The 16,579-nt window shown below is 34.6% G+C and overlaps 1 protein-coding gene across 1 annotated transcript in view; it reads left to right on the forward strand.

Moving 5' to 3' along the window:
* The first annotated feature begins 705 nt into the window (after positions 1-705).
* DZIP3 (DAZ interacting zinc finger protein 3) overlaps positions 706-16,579 on the forward strand; it is a 106,802-nt gene continuing 90,928 nt past the window's right edge. Inside the window, exons 1-4 of the mRNA XM_061193054.1 lie at positions 706-755; positions 4,442-4,511; positions 7,714-7,869; positions 13,832-13,948. Coding sequence (XP_061049037.1) covers positions 724-755; positions 4,442-4,511; positions 7,714-7,869; positions 13,832-13,948 — 375 coding nt within the window. The 5' untranslated portion in view covers positions 706-723. The remainder of the gene's footprint in view (positions 756-4,441; positions 4,512-7,713; positions 7,870-13,831; positions 13,949-16,579) is intronic.

The following is a 16,579-nucleotide window of genomic DNA, read 5'->3' on the forward strand; positions in this document are numbered from 1 at the left end:
CAGCTAAATGTTATTTTTAGACTAAAAGAAAATAAAACAATGAGTGCTATCAAGATTGTGTTAAAGAGAAACTTCTTGTACCTCTGGGAAATACATTATTACAAACCATTTGGGAAGCCATTTAGCAATATGCACCTAGAGGCCTAAAATATTTGTGTCTTTTGACCTAGGAATTCTATTTCTGATAATTTACTGTAAGGAATTAATCATAAATATAGAAAATCCTTCATAGGCAGTGGAGTTTATCATAATACTAATTTATAATGAAAAAAATGGGAAACAATCTTAATGTCCAACTGTAAGGAAATGGGCAAGGAAACCCCAGTCAACCAATTGTTATGTAGCCATTGAGAATGTTTACTAGGAGTATAAAATAACATGAAAGATGCTTTTGATATAGTGTTCAGTGGTGAAAAAGGTAATGTAGAGTATTCCCTATTCAATATGATTACAAATTGGTAAGATATACCTATGCTTGGAAAAAAATAAGTATGTTAAAATATAGGCAGTGATTTATGTTTGGATGATGAAACTGTGATTTTTGTTTTATAGCAGTTTCAAAATTTTCTTTAATGATTATGTACTATTTAGATAGTGGGAAGAAAGAATGAAATCCTTCTACCTTCCCACTAAAAGTATTATTTTCCTTACAGCTTTAAACAGCAGTCGTAAAAGTCAGTCTGCAAGCTTTGAAATAAGACTTGCAAGAGAATATTGTGCAGCATGGATTCTCTACCAGAAGAATTTTTTGTGAGGTAAGGGATGGGTTGACAAAAAACCAGCTGCAGTTGCTGCATTTTGAAGACACGACATTGGTTTTTTTCACATAACTTTGGGAAGCTAGTGTGAATGAGATACCCTTATGTTTCAAGACAATTTAGCAATTTTGATTAGTGAGAGATGTAAACTGGGTAAAATCTAATTTTAGAAAATTTCTGTAAGGACCACACCCTGGCTAAATAGCTAAGAATTGAAAGATGTACCATAACTTGCCACACCTGGGCCATTCTCAACAAAGTAATGTTTTATTTATCATTTAACAAGCACTTACATAGACTTACCTTTTATCTCATTCACACTAGCTTTTGCCAGGCATTGTTTTAATTGCTTTTACAAACATTAACTTACATAAACTTCATAACAACTCAGTGAGGTGGATACTATTATTACTCCCATTTTATAGAAGGTAACCTAAGCGTAACACAGAAGACTCTACTGAGTGGTTCAACTGGGCCTAGGCTAAACGTCAATCTTTCCCCTCAAATTAGGGAAAGTTCAGCCTGCTTGTACCTCTCCCATATAATACTAAAGAGCAGGTTAGTATTGGAGATCTCCTTGCCACCTTTCACTATCTCATATAATAAGCAATATGTTGTTTTACAAGTATTTACTTACCTCCATGGTACTTAGGGAATAAAGACTAAGACAAAATGTATGTACTGAGAGAGAATTATAATATAGTAGGAAGATATATAAAAAGTTATTTTATCTTTAGGCAAAATGCATACATAAGTGTTATAGTAGAAATGCTGTGGCTATATATAGAAAGGAACAATAATTATTGAGTGGGGTTCAGTGGGTTTCCACAAGGTGACATTTGAACTGAACTTTAAAGGGTACAGGTGGCTTTTGATGGGTGTAGAAACAGAGCAGATGGGAGGTCATTTGGCTGAGGAAACAGCAAGAAAAAGTGTTTAAGATAAATTCTTAGGGAGGATTTTGACTCCTGGTAAGGAGTTTAGCTTTATTTTGTGCAGAGCCATTGACATTTGAAGAAGAGAAATGAAATTTTACACTGTATTTTGGGAAGACTACCTCTGTTGATAGTGGGAAGAATGACAAGATATGACAATTGTAATAGCTCAGGAAGTAGTTAATGAAGGCTTGTATGATGGGAATAGTAAATAGTAAGAGAGGAAGGATTTATAGAACTAGAATCAACAGAATTCTTTGACTACTTAAATATGAGAAAAGGGGCAAAAGAGTAGTAGAGTTGGTTTGAAAGTTTCTAATGACCGGAAGGAAATATGTAACGTTAGCTAATATGAAGATCACAAAAGGAGACAGGTTTAATGTGTGTTGAGAAAGTAAGAGAGGACAGATAATGAGTTCAGCTTTGGACATGAGCCAGACTGAGGTGTCGCTAAGATATTCTTATGGAGATTGTCGAGTAGGTGGAATGAAATGTGTAGCTGTAGCATCAAAGAACGATTAAGTCTGCAGAAATAGATTTGTGGATCATTAGAATGGGGTGCTATTTGAGTTCATGGAAGTTTGTTCATTTATTTGTTTTTATATTTATTCATTCAATAAATATTTGAGTGCCTACTTTATGTCAGATATTGGGCTAGAGACTTGAAGGTAAGGTAGTTCAATAAGAAGGACCTGAATCCTATCTGGGAGTGTTTATTCATGGGCATAAATGAGATTGATTTAAGTAGAAAATGTACTAAGAAAAAAGAGGGCTAAAAATGGAACATTACTGTATACTATATATATTCAATATTTCAGGTATATTGTTATACCAAAATTTCAGCTTCTCCCAGCAGCAGAATAAAGTACACAGGTGGTAAAAGTAGCAGAATAGCAAAAGAAAAATACTAGTCTTGCACTTAGTTTTAGCTTTGCTGCTTTCTAGTGTATGACCTCTCTGGGCATTAATTTACCCATCTACAGAATAAAGTAGCTGCCATATATGACCACTGATGTACCTTCCTGTTCTAATACATGGGGAGCATGGTTTGATAGTGTTAATGTAAGCAGTTTTATATTAAATATTATTAAAATAATAGATGAATAAGGTGAATGAAAGGAAGAGAGATAGCCAGTGGTACTAACTGAGAAGTGGACAGCTGGAGGGGCTAGGAGAAGAACCAATAGCAGCGAAGGATGTGGAGGTTTTCAAGGAGGGGTGGAGTATATGATGGATAATGTTAAGTAATGCAGAAAAGCTAGGTAAGATGAAGAGCTAAGACAAAGCTATTGTAGTAGCAAATACGATTTCATTAGCAACTTTTACTAGAGCAATTTCAGTGTTGGGGAGGAAGTACAGATGAGTTAAGTTTTCACATCAAAATTTGTTATGGAATCTATGGAAAATACAGAAGCTCATGTTCCACACATTTGATTAAGAAGCTCTGAAGTAGAGTTTGGACATGTGGATATTTCCAAAGCTTCACAGGTGATTTTAATATGCATCTGGGACTGAGAACTACTGGGTTAAGGAGTGAATTATCATGAAATGGAGTTAGCAAGTAGAGTATCCATTTTGAGTAACTTTTGTACTCTTAAACATTGAGAGGCTTCAGAATACTGCTGCAGTATTTTTCATTCCTTGATAACACAGTTCCTTGTGTTCCTTTTTGGAGTGGGGCTTAGAAGTGTAGGAAAAAACAGTTAACAGGTTTCTCTTTACCATGACATTTTAAAGAGCACTGAGACTCATACTGTGAAATATTGTTTGTGTGTATAAATCATCTTTTGTTGAAACTTTCACTGTGTGGACAATACTGTATTGTTTATCTGTGTCAGTTTCCCCTGACAAAATCAGCACATAGATGATAAATGATTGTCTGTCAAATGAGTACATAAATATGAAGTAAAATAGGATAATATTTACAAAGTACAATTCTGAATAAGTCAATCAATTGACATAAGTTTCTCACCTCAGTTTTATCTCTGCTAGTGTATAGGATTAAGAAAATTATATAAATCATATATGACCCTATGTTATGGTTCTTATATTATGAATCCTGTGTCATGGTGCTGTATATAGGCAAAAGCCATTTTATAAATAAATTTTTCAATTCAGTAAATAATACTGCATATGTTCACATTTCAAGCCCATGTCAAAAGCAAAACTTGTCAAGTTATTCCTTTTTATAAAAATAGTTAATAATTTCTAAATATGATATTCTGCCTCAATTTAAAAAGCCATTTTGAAAAACTGGACAATTGCAATGCCAGGAAACTGGAAAAAAAAAAAAAAAGATCTCTGTAAGATAGATCCTTTCCAGACCTCAATTATTTTCATAAACACACACACACACACACACACACACACACACACACACGTACACACACAAATCAAAACATCAACCTTTTCAACCTTTTTTTTCTTTACATTGAGAAACAGTGCTATAAAGTTATTTTTTCCCATTATTTTGGTCTATTGTGTGTTTGTTAAAGGTGAAAAATTTTTTACATCAGCTTTGTATTCTCTCTGCCACTATCCAGTAAGGTCATGGCATAATTTCTTTTCTTTAACTTGAGTTCCTAAAGAGATATGGCATCTACCACTATTACCAGTCTTTGGTACATATTGTTTATACTTCTGAAACTTTCAGGCAAAAATTCACATGTCAGATTCTTTACTATTACAATTTAATTGTGTTCTGTGTAAGGACATGCTCTGAATATAATGCTTTTTCATTTAAAATAGGGATCTTCCTGTGGAGGAGCAGGCTAAGGAGGAAACCAAGAATAAGGTAGAAAAATCAACTGATCAACTGGTAAGAGACAATGTAGTCAGTTAACTAATGCTGTATGAGAATTGAATGCTAAATCTAATCAATTTAATTATCTGCTAAAAATTTTCCTACCTTAGTGGTCATCACTAAATCTTTCTTTGATAATTGATATTTGTGTCTCAAAGTTATCATTCTAAACACCAATCCTAACTGTAAGTTAAAATTAGTAGATAATTGAATTGACTTGCCCAGAAACATCCCACAATCAATTGTAAGAAATCTCTTGTTTGTCTTCTAAAAGCAAAATTCAAACAAAATGAACACTATACACATAGAAATAAAACATACACAGAGAATTTTATTTAGTAAGACATTTCATTGAGTTGTTTCTGAAGTTAATTCTTTTTCCTGTTTTTATCATCTTTACTGTCAGAACCTCCAGTTCTAAATGAATAACTGAATTTTACACTAATATAAAGCTTTTATTGCCAGTGACAATATACTTTATGGTAGATTAAAAAATACAGACACATGTTTGTGAATATCACATGTATTTATGTTTAGTGAAGGATGGATGAGAGGTATTTGTTAGGTTCTTGTTAGTGTAATTTTTACTTTCCACATAGTTTTATATAATGATTGATGTCCATTTGTTAATAAAGGTTATCCAGTAACCTAGGAGGAGAAAAATATATAAACGTAAAATAACCATAGTATTCACCTGCATGCGGTTATCATTGTAAAAAATTTTGCAGATGAAATACAATATGTGCAATATGTACACTTGGACCAGGGGGATTGGATCCAGAAAAGCCATTTCTAGATACAGATTTCGGAATACAGAGGGAAAGGAGGTGGAAACTTTAACCTGAATTTGGCTTAGATACTAAATCTATTTTGCAAAAATGGATTGAACATCAAATATTTTGACAACTAACTTAAAAATTAAAATTGTATTTATAATAAAATTATTTAACAAACATGAAGCTTATAGTATTTCCTGTTGAAAAAATTTTATTCATGCCATAATCTTACTTGTATATCAATTTGGTAATTAGTGTTAGATGATTCTGCAATGACTTTTGATTACAGAATTGACCTTTAGTTTGAAATATATGCACTATTGACAATGGTCATTCTTTTTTTTTTTTTAAACATCTTTATTGGAGTATTATTACTTTACTGTGGTGTGTTAGTTTCTGCTTTATAACAAAGTGAATCAGCTATACATATACATATATACCCATATCTCCTCCCTCTTGTGTCTTCCTCCCATCCTGCCTATCCCACCCCTCTAGGTGGTCAGAAAGCACCGAGCTGATCTCCCTGTGCTATGCAGCTGCTTCCCACTAGCTATCTGTTTTACATTTGGTAGTGTATATGTGTCCATGTCACTATCTCACTTTGTCACAGCTTACCCTTCCCCCTCCCCGTGTCCTCAAGTCCATTCTCTACATCTGCATCTTTATACCTGTCCTGCCCCTAGGGTCTTCAGAACCTTTTCTTTTTTTTTTTTTTTTTAGATTCCATATATATGTGTTAGCATACGGTATTTGTTTTTCTCTTTCTGACTTACTTCACTCTGTATGACAGTCTCTAGGTCCATCCACCTCACTACAAATAACTCAATTTCATTTATTTTTATGGCTGAGTAATATTCCATTGTATATATGTGCCACATCTTCTTTATCCATTCATCTGTTGATGGACACTTAGGTTGTTTCCATGTCCTGGCTATTGTAAATAGAGCTGCAATGAACATTTTGGTACACGACTCTTTGAATTATGGTTTTCTCAGGGTATATGCCCAGTAGTGGGATTGCTGGGTTGTATGGGAGTTCTATTTTTAGTTTTCTAAGGAACCTCCATACTGTTCTCCATAGTGGCTGTATCAATTTACATTCCCACCAACAGTGTGACAATGGTCATTCTTTATAAAGGTTTGTTTGGTTATTTTTTAGAAGCTTTTTTTTTTTTTAACTTTTTGAAAAATTTCAAACCTACAGAAAAGTTGCAAGACTAGTACAATGAACACATATACTCTTTACTGGGATTTAGCAAACTGTTAACATTTCCTACATTTTTGGATGTAAATATAATGAAGTACCGTAAAATGTAAGATGCGTTTGTTGGGTGTTGTTGGGAATGAAGGAATCTCAATTTAAGACTCAAAACCAGAAGTGGAGAGGAGGAGGAAGAAGAAGAGTAGTAGTCCTGCTGTGGACCTTATTGGTTCCTAGTTACTTTCCTGGGTAGTTCCAGGTCTGTTAGAAACCAGGCAGTCACGGTCACCACACACCAGTGACTATTTTGCGTTTTCAGTGACTACATGGCCTCTGCAGTAATAACCTGTCTGTTCTCATATACAGAGGTCAGTGGCTACATATTCATATTCCCAAAGTTTCAGCAGGGTGTAAGGACTATGGTATCTTGTTAAGGTTTGAAGGAAGGCCATCATCCATCTGTTCCAGGATCTTTATTCATTTCTATTGCCCATTCATTCCTCACAATTAATGTTAATAGAAAATCCAGCAAGACTTGACTATATAGCTATCAGTTAACCATTAACTACAGCTTTATTAAGTCTGTAGGATCAGTTCCTGAAGTCCCAAGATTATTACTATTTATTTGGCTCTGATTGAATTGAGATTATAGGTAGAATCATTATATTATACTAATTTATTTATAATTTAAAGTATTATAACTATTCATTTTCAAATTGCTGTGTTTAGTAGCTGATGCATTAGTCACATAATGTAAAAAGCACTGTTGGATATAGTTTTCATATTATTTTGTAGAATAATCTATTTAATATTTTAAACTTAGCATTTTTTTATGCCTTAAATGGACCAATTCAGTACATGTTGTGTTTTTCTCAATGGCAACCATTTTTTAAGGCTTAACTCACATTTAAGCCTAAAATCATTCATGTTCCCCATCCCACCACCATAAAAAAAAGACATAATTATTTCCATCTTAGAATCTATGCTTTGTTTATAACTTTTAAATTCATTTATGATGGCCTTCCTTAGATTAAAGCTTCTTGAGTTTTAGTCTTAAACTTTCAGCTATGTTGTAAGTTTTTTGAGAGCAGAGAGAATGTCTTATTCTTATTGTAGTCTGTCAGAGTGATCTACATATAGCATGTAAAGGAACTTTTTTAAAAAAAATACTTTAGCTGGTTTTAATGTTAGAGTAAATTAGAACATGTATAATTGTGTAAATTTTTAATAATGTCTTCTAGGACAAACAGGAAAAGAACATACCTACTGATCTTGTCCCTGTTAACCTGCTATTAGAAGTGAAGAAGTTATTGAATGCAATCAATACTCTACCAAAAGGTGTGGTTCCTCACATCAAGAAGTTCTTACAAGAAGATTTTTCCTTCCAAACTATGCAGGTAAGATCATAATTTGATATTTGGGGCAGAAGTGTAGGTCTGTGTATATGATACACTGTGTTCCTTTACTCTCACACTACTGCCATACTCACAGCACTTCTGACACTAGATGTGTGGGTTTAGTCCCACAACAGTCAATTCTCCAACGTTACCTGGGTGTCCTACAAATCAATTCAATTCTGACACTGTCTACCTGGAGTTAGCATCTGATTCCACAAGTTAAGGGCCCAGTCCAAGACTGCTCCCACTTCAGATGCCAATCACCAGTCCTAGGTTGCCCCAGTACTTCTGACTGACTGGCTATACATTGGGGTTTCCATGACCCCTCATGAGTGCAATAATTTGCCAGAACAGCTCACAGAACTCATGGAAACACGTTGACCAGTTTATTACATGATAAATGATATGATTGATAAAGGATACAGCTGAATAATCACAGGAAGATATACCTAGGGCAAGGAAGGGTCTCAAGTGCAGGAGCTTCTCTTCTTTTGGAGTTGGGGTACACCACTCTCCTGGCATGTGCATGTGCAAACTGGAAGTTTTCCGAAGCCCATACTTTTAGAATTTTTATGGAGATTTCATCGTGTAGGCATGATTAATTATTAATTCAGTTTCCAGCCTCTCTTCCCTCTTTGGGGTATGGTGCTGAAATTTCCAAGCTTCTAATCATGGCTTGGTCTTTCTGGTGACCAAGCCTCCATCCAGAAGCCCACTGAGAGTCACCTCATTAGAACAAAAGACACTCCTGTCATCCAGGAAATTCCAAGGGTTTTAGGAGCTCTGTGTCTGGAACCAGAGTCAAAGACCAAATATTGGCAGGAACTGGGGACAGATCAATATATGTATTTCTTATTATATATGTATTTCCTATTATTTTACAATGACTCTTTTCTTTACTTTTTTCTTTTCTTTTCTTTTCTTTCCTTTTCTTTCTTTCATTTTTTCTTTCTCTCTTTCTTTCTTTTTTCCCTCCCTCCCTCCTTTCCTTCCTTCCTTCCTTCCTTTTCCTTCCTTCCTTCCTTCCTTCCTTCCTTTCTTCCTTTCTTTCCTTTCTTTCTTTCCTTTCTTTCTTTACCATAACAGTGCCACTAAGGTCTTGACATCTCCATCTTATATCTTGTGAAGGGCTTTGGTTTCAGCTTTGACTCTAGACTTTTATTAATTAAATAAAGCTGATGCTAGCCTTTCAAAGATAATGGTAGGAATGTGGGTTAGTAGCTTATAAGCTGTTGACTATAAGGTCTAGTGTTTATTCTAATTCTAATAACTAACAACATGCCACTCTGGGAGAGGAAACTGCTTTCAGTTTTCCTAATTTGTAAAATACTGACAGATTTTTCAAAAATGTAAAATATAAAGAAAAATAATAAGACCTGGATTTTTTTTTTTTTTTGGATTTTTTAATGAGATAAATATTTTAGAGAATATATTGTCAATTTGCATCTTAGAAATAGTTTTTCTAGATAATAAGTTGTGAAACTTTCAACACAAGATGGGTATCAGTTTGTAAATTAATGGAATTTCCCAAAGTTAAAGAAAATGATCTTCTCTTCTTTGTGACAATTAATTGGGGGAGCGGAGACAGAACAGCATAAGTGTCCTGGAAAGGCCACATTTACCTTTTCTGTGAAAGAATATATCATTAATTATTTCCATGAAACAAATTAATACTATTATGATTAAAAATTTTAAAAACTCTAAAAATATCCAAAGACTTTATATACAGCTATAATCTTAAGTGAGGTAATTTACCACAAGTATGAATTCTGGTTTGAAATTGATGGAATAATGCCACTATTTCCCTCTTATCTTTTGGAAATCACCCAGAAACCACAATAAGAAATAGAAATCAGTAGCCTTTATATATATAAACAATACCAGTTAGAAGGTAAAAATGAAAGAAAAATATTTTTAATAGTAACAGAAAAGATAAAATACCCAGGAAAACACTTAAGAAATATACAAGATATAAACTAGTGTTTCTCAAAGTTTTTCCTAAGCCACTTACGTGAGCCTATCTGACCCCCATACTAGTCCTAAAGAATCAAAATCTCTGGGGGGAGGTCTGGGAATCTGCATTTTAGCAAGTACCCCCACACACTGATTTTTTTTACATTAAGTTTAGAAATCAATACTTTATATTAAAACAATAAATAAAAATTTCTAAAACTCTATTAAAGGTAAGATACGAAGACCTGAATGGGAAGCAATACATGTAGGAAGACACAGTGTGATAGAGAAGTCAATTTTCCTGAAATTAAAATTTACAAATATCATATAATTTCAATAAAAATAACAAAAGGTTTTTTTTGTTTTTTTTGTTTGTTTGTTTTTGTTTTTGTTACTAAAAGCTAGTTCTAAAGGGAAATTAAGGGAAGAATAGCCAGGAAAATTATGAAAGAGAAGTGTGGGAGAGAAGGGCTGGGGATTTGCCCACTTTGATATTAAAACTTACTATGGGGACTTCCCTGGTGGAGCAGTGGTTAAGAATCCGCCTGCCAATGCAGGGGACACAGGTTTGAGCCCTGGTCCGGGAAGATCCCACATGCCACAGAGCAACTAAGCCCGTGCGCCACAACTACTGAGCCTGTGCTCTAGAGCCCATGAGCCATGACTACTGAGCCCGCGTGCTGCAACTACTGAAGGCTGCGTGTCTAGAGCCCATGCTCCTCAACAAGAGAAGCCACCGCAATGAGAAGCCCATGAACCGCAATGAAGAGTAGCCCCCGCTCACCACAATTAGAGAAAGCCCACGCACAGCAACAAAGACCGAACTCAGCCAAAAATAAATAAGTTAAATAAATAAATTAAAAAAAAAACTTACTATGAAGCTCTAATAATTAAAAGATTGTGTTACTTGCTCTTGACTCTACAAACAAGTGTAGAAAATACAAGAGAAATTCCAGTAGTAGACCCAAATACATTCAGAACTGTTATGCGTAATAACAAAAGTTGGTAATACTGAAGGGGAAGTGGACCAATCAGCAATCCCAGTGGAAGATTTTAACATAGCTCTCTTAATAAGTAATAGAACATGAACACAAAATTAGTAGAGCTGTAGCAAACTTGATGTAATTGACTTATATATATGTAACAGTGACAAAATGTATATTCTTTTTAAATGCATATAACATTTACAAAAATTGACCGTATACTAGTTCACAAAGCAAATCTCATCAAATTTCAAAACATCAAAACATGCAGAGCATGTTTTCTAACAACTGTACAATTAATTTAGAAATTAGTTACAGATAAACTAGAAAACCATTGTTCCTAAGTTAAGATATATACGTCTAATCTAGTTAAACCAGCGATCAAAGAAGAAAGCACACTGGACATTAGATAAATTTTGGAACTGAATGAAAAACATATATCAGAATTTGTGTTATTAGATAAAAGCGGTGCTGCAAGGATTATTTATAGCTTGAAATGCATATAATAGAAAAAGAAGCAAGGTTGAATATCAGTCATCTAAACATAAAATTCAAGAGGCTAAGGAAAGAACAGCAAATTAAAAACAGTCGAAAAAAGAATAAAGATAGCTAAAACTAATGAAATAGAATAAAACAAACTAGAAAAGGTCAGTTAAACCAAAACTTGATTTTTTGAAAAGACCAATAAAATTGATAAATGCCTGGTAAGAATGTTCAAAAAAAAAGAAGGCAAAAAGAACCAAAATCATGAATGAACGTAAAAACATCAGTACAAATTCCATAGTTATCTATTTTGTCTGAAGGGGATTAAGAGGTGCAAACCTACAGCTATAAAATAAATAAGTCAAGGGGATATAATATATACCTAGGGAATATAGTAATATTATAACAAGTTCGTGTAATGATGGATGTTAATTTGTCTTATTGCAGTGATCATTTCATGATGATGTCATAAGAAAAATGTCAAATCACTATGTTGTACACCTTGAAATATAATATTATATGTTAATTATAACTCAATAAAATTATTTTTAAATTCCATAGTCATCTAAAGGATAATACAGAATTCTGCTACTTGCAGTGGCTGCCTGGGTTGGTTTAGAGCAACCTTCTTTTGAGAAGAACTAGAAAAACAGGACAGAATCTTTTGCTTATTTGTGCTTTTCTTGCAGATCACTTAATTCAACTAGGGACTGAGATGATTCCAAGCTTTACTTCTGTTCTGTGAAGAAGAGTCTATTTGTGGTTTACCCTTTGTAGCAGACACTGTCAGTGCCCTGCCCATACCCCTTGGCCCCTTGAACTCTATCATTTCAGTATACTCTGGACAGTTTCCAATTTTCAGTATCTACATCGCTATGCTTCAGGCCTTTCTTTTTTTTTTTTTTCTGGAACTGCAGAAGGCTGTAATTCTCATGGCAGTTTAGAGATCCCAAGGAATTAATACTCCCCCCTTACCTCAGAAAGCACTCAGTCAATAAACCTTGGGAGTTATTATATAAATATCCCAGTTCTCTCTCCCCTTAAGTTGGATAATACTGAGGCTTGAATTTTTCAGTGTTTTTCTGTTGTATTAACCCTAGTCATCCACTGTGGGTAACTAACTAACTTAATAACACACCTGTTAATTTAAAGCCTGCTTTCTCTTCCCTGATGCCCTTCTCCACTCCACTACCATTGTTCTCCGCACCTCTCAAATAAGCTACTTGCATTCAAATCCTTGCGTTAGGGTCTGCTTCCAACTGGAACCAAAACAGACACTTTGACTCTAAGGGTAAATTTCTTCAGGGTCCCAACCAAAAGAATAAGGTGTTTACCAGGGCCCCTCTTCCTTGATAGGTCATACACTCCAATTTTCCCTCTAGCTCTGCAGCTTTGTGGAAAGCTCTGCCTAGCATTTCAGCCTCTCAGCCATAACTGAATACAGCAATTGCCTTAAGGAGAAAAGTGGCTCCAAAGGTCAGTCTGCTGTCTCTGGGCCTTCCTCCTCTATTGCATGTTGGCCCCAGAGATTTTCAGTGCCTTGGTAGCTTTCCAAACAAAAAAAGTTTTTTTTTGTATTTTATCCAGCTTTTTTAGTTTTCGTTGAGAATATTGCTCTGAAACTACCTAAACTGTTTGGCAAAGGTGGAACTTCAGTGTTATGTTTTATATACCTATTCAAATTCAAGAGATATTGTTGAGTATATAGTTGGATACATGAGTCTGGAATTCAGGTGATAGTTCTGAGCTCGAAATATAAATTTGGAAAACTGTCAGTGTGTAGATGCTATTTAAAAAGATGACAGTGGATTACTTTATCTAGGGAATGTGTGTTGATAGAGAAGATGTTCATTAAATAGAGTGTTATGGAGACTGAAGTAAAGTATCTAGTTAGGCTAGGAGAAAAACAGGGAAGTACTGTATACTGGAAACCAAGTTAAGAAAGTGTAGATTAAATTTCCCACATAGATAATACATCATTAAACAAATAATGTGATTTAAGCCAAGCATTTGTGGGTACAAGGCATTGGGGAATGGACACAAAGATAAGACATAGTTAATTCCTTTCATTTCATCTATGTAAATAAACTATGGTGCATAATAAATCATATATTAGCTTGGTTCCAATTAGATGACAGCATAAGATGGTTTGCCTTGGTGTTGGTATTTTTAAAGCCAGCATTTCTATTTACCAGAGATTCAGGGCTGGAATGAAGATTTTTAGCTATGTTAGAGAATAGAAGGTATGAGAATGAAGTGGGATTATGACTTTCCTCTGAAGTAGGAGTGGACATTGCCAACCCTTCAGCAGGCATAGGAATGCTTTTTAGCATCTTGAGGAAGTAGTTACAAAGATGATTTGTCGAACTACTTAAAAACAAACAAATATGAGAACAATTTTATCTAGGTCATGTAGATTTTTTTAAAAAATCATCTTTATTCTCCAAATTTTCTACAATGAGCATGTATTATTTGTATAATAAAAATCAATGTTGATATTTGCTCTAACTTAAGGAAATTTTCAACCGAATTATTTTCCACAGAGAGAAGTTGCAGCCAACAGCCAAAATGGGGAGGAAATTGTTCCTGCTTTGACTTTACGTTTCTTAATAACACAACTGGAAGCAGCACTTAGGAACATTCAAGCTACTAATTATACTGTAAGTGTTTTCTTTTTGAAAGTTTGAAATAATGGACTTGGACAACATTTTTTCAATGAGAGAACAGTCAGTGTATGCTTATTTTAAGGTGTAGGCCAATTTGTATTTTCCTCATTTACCTCTAGAGAAAGGTACACATAGATTGATTTCTTTCACATGTCTTTTACTTTCTCATGACTGCTTCTCTTTAATGAGCCGATTCTAGTTTCCTTTCCTGCCATAACTGTTCATCTTAAATAGAGAAACTTGAACTAGTAAAAATGAGCTTTCCCAATTAGAAATGGAGAGTCATGAACTTTAAAAACTACTCCTTCCTTTCCCCCTAATTGATAACCAGCTCCTCTTTTTACTGATATTTCTGTTTTTTAAATTGAAGTATAGTTGATTTAAAATTTTGTGTTAATTTCTGCTGTACAGCAAAGTGATTCAGTTATACATATATATACATTCTTTTTTATATTCTTTTCCATTACGGTTTATCTCAGGATATTGAATATGGTTCTTTGTGCTATACAGTAGGACCTTGTTGTTTATCCATTCTATATGTAATTCTACTGATATTTCTGTATTTGTAAAAATTGGAACTTCTGTCATCTATTATTGAGTAATCATGTGAGATAAAATTGACAAGACATACTTATATGTTCAAGGTCAAATGATACTTCAGAAATAGAGAAAAACCTGAGGAAAAGTAAACATTGCATCAAAAATAAGAACCAATAGTAAGGACATAAAAGGAAAAATCAGTCCTTTGAATAATTTGGATCAGTAAAATAAGCTAAGTTTTGCACACATGTAGAAGATGGATTAGAGTTGTCTTCAAGAATGGACTACCCAGGCATCAAACAAAGTAGCCTAAGACACCACATCCCATATTATAATAGTATACAAAGAGATGGAAAAATCATCCTTTTTTAGGATTCTCAGGACAGGTTCTAAGAGGTATATATACCACCGTAAAAGAATTCTAGATGGAGTCAAAAGAGGGAACAAAGAAAAGTAGTTTGCATCAACATGTAATCCCAAGAACTTCTGGGATGCTGCAGACCTGCTATTTCTCCCAGTGACCAGGTTGCTAAGCAGTGAAATAAATCACTATAAACTCAGCATTAACAGATGCTGATTGCTTAGCCTTCTCTACTTAGGCATTACTTCAAAGATGAGTCTTACACTAAGAATGGAAAAGTTTCCTCTGTTGGTGGCACTTGTGAGCAGAATCAGAATTGTCACAATCAGAGCAGCCTACTGCTATATCCAAATGTCTCTCTCTGTTCCTCAGGGCCACCGAGGAGAGGCGAGACAACCTTTTAGGAGGTGGCAGTAGGGTGGGAGTGGGGGACAGCTGCCAGTAACATCCATTTAGTTCCAGTACCTGGGATACTCTCTGTTAATAGGGGGAAGGTAGGAAGGAAAGGGCAGGGCCTTTAGGTTAGAAATGTACCATTTGCATCTTTAAATTCTTTACATTCTACATCTAATGATAGCATTACCGCAATTCTGCATCTTTTCTTGTTCTCAAGTGCTCTTTTTGTTTAGAATTGTATGAGCCAAGGACTTTGTTGTAGTATTAATGAAGCTAGTTTTTTAAAAGTTACAAAATAATAGTTCACACCTATTAGTGTTTGCTATAAAGCAGACACTGTTCTAAGCACTTTGTAAGGATTAGCTTATTTAGTCTTCACAAGCAACCCATCTCATTATTCCCATTTTACAGATTAGAAACTAGGGCACGGAGATTAAATAATTTGCTTCATTCATCAAGTAGTAAGTAGTGGAGTCAAGATACAAACCCATGTAGTGTTGGCTTCAGAGCCTCTGCAGAGATAGGAAGTTTAAGATGGAAACCAATTGGATGTTACAGGGGAGTTTGTGTTTATAAACTCACTTGGCCCATTGATAACAAACATACATGTGTATTTCCACTGAAATTAGTTTGAAGCTAAACTCCTAACCCCAGCCAGTTATAAATATATACTGTTGGCCATTATACTTTTAGTCAGTATAGAGCTTATGAAAAGAATGAACAATATTTTTCTCCATAGACATTTAACTTTTTATTTTGAGATAATTTTAGACGCAGAGAAGTTGCAAAAATACAACTTTGTACAATACAGAAGTACAGAGAGGTCCTGGTGTACCCTTCAGGCAGTTTCCCTCAATAGTTATATCTACGTAACACTATATTATCAAAACCAGGAAGTTGACATTGGTACAGTGGGTGTTGTGTCAGGGGTCTCCAACCCCCATGTTCAGAAGGACTGATGAGACTCAGTATATGGTTGTACTCATGCTGAGATTTATTACAATTATATAGTAAAGATACACACCCAGACTATAATGGTCAAAACATAACGTAGGCAGAGTCTAGAGGAATCCATCTTCAGGCTTCCTTATGTTTTCTCCCTTCCATGAGGGGTTACACAGAGTACATTCCTTCTTTCCCTCCTTCGCAACAAAAATGCAGCTGTGTGTGTGTGTGTGTGTGTGATATTTCTGCCCAGTGAAGTCCATTAGAGAATCAGTGCTCAAGATTTTTATTGGGGGTTGGTCATGTAGGCACCCTCTGCCTAACATGTATCAAAATTCCAGATTCCCAGGAGAAACTTCCTGGTGTTCAGCATAAATCACATA

The sequence above is a fragment of the Eubalaena glacialis genome, chromosome 6, assembly GCF_028564815.1.
Source record: "Eubalaena glacialis isolate mEubGla1 chromosome 6, mEubGla1.1.hap2.+ XY, whole genome shotgun sequence".
NCBI lineage: Eukaryota > Metazoa > Chordata > Mammalia > Artiodactyla > Balaenidae > Eubalaena > Eubalaena glacialis.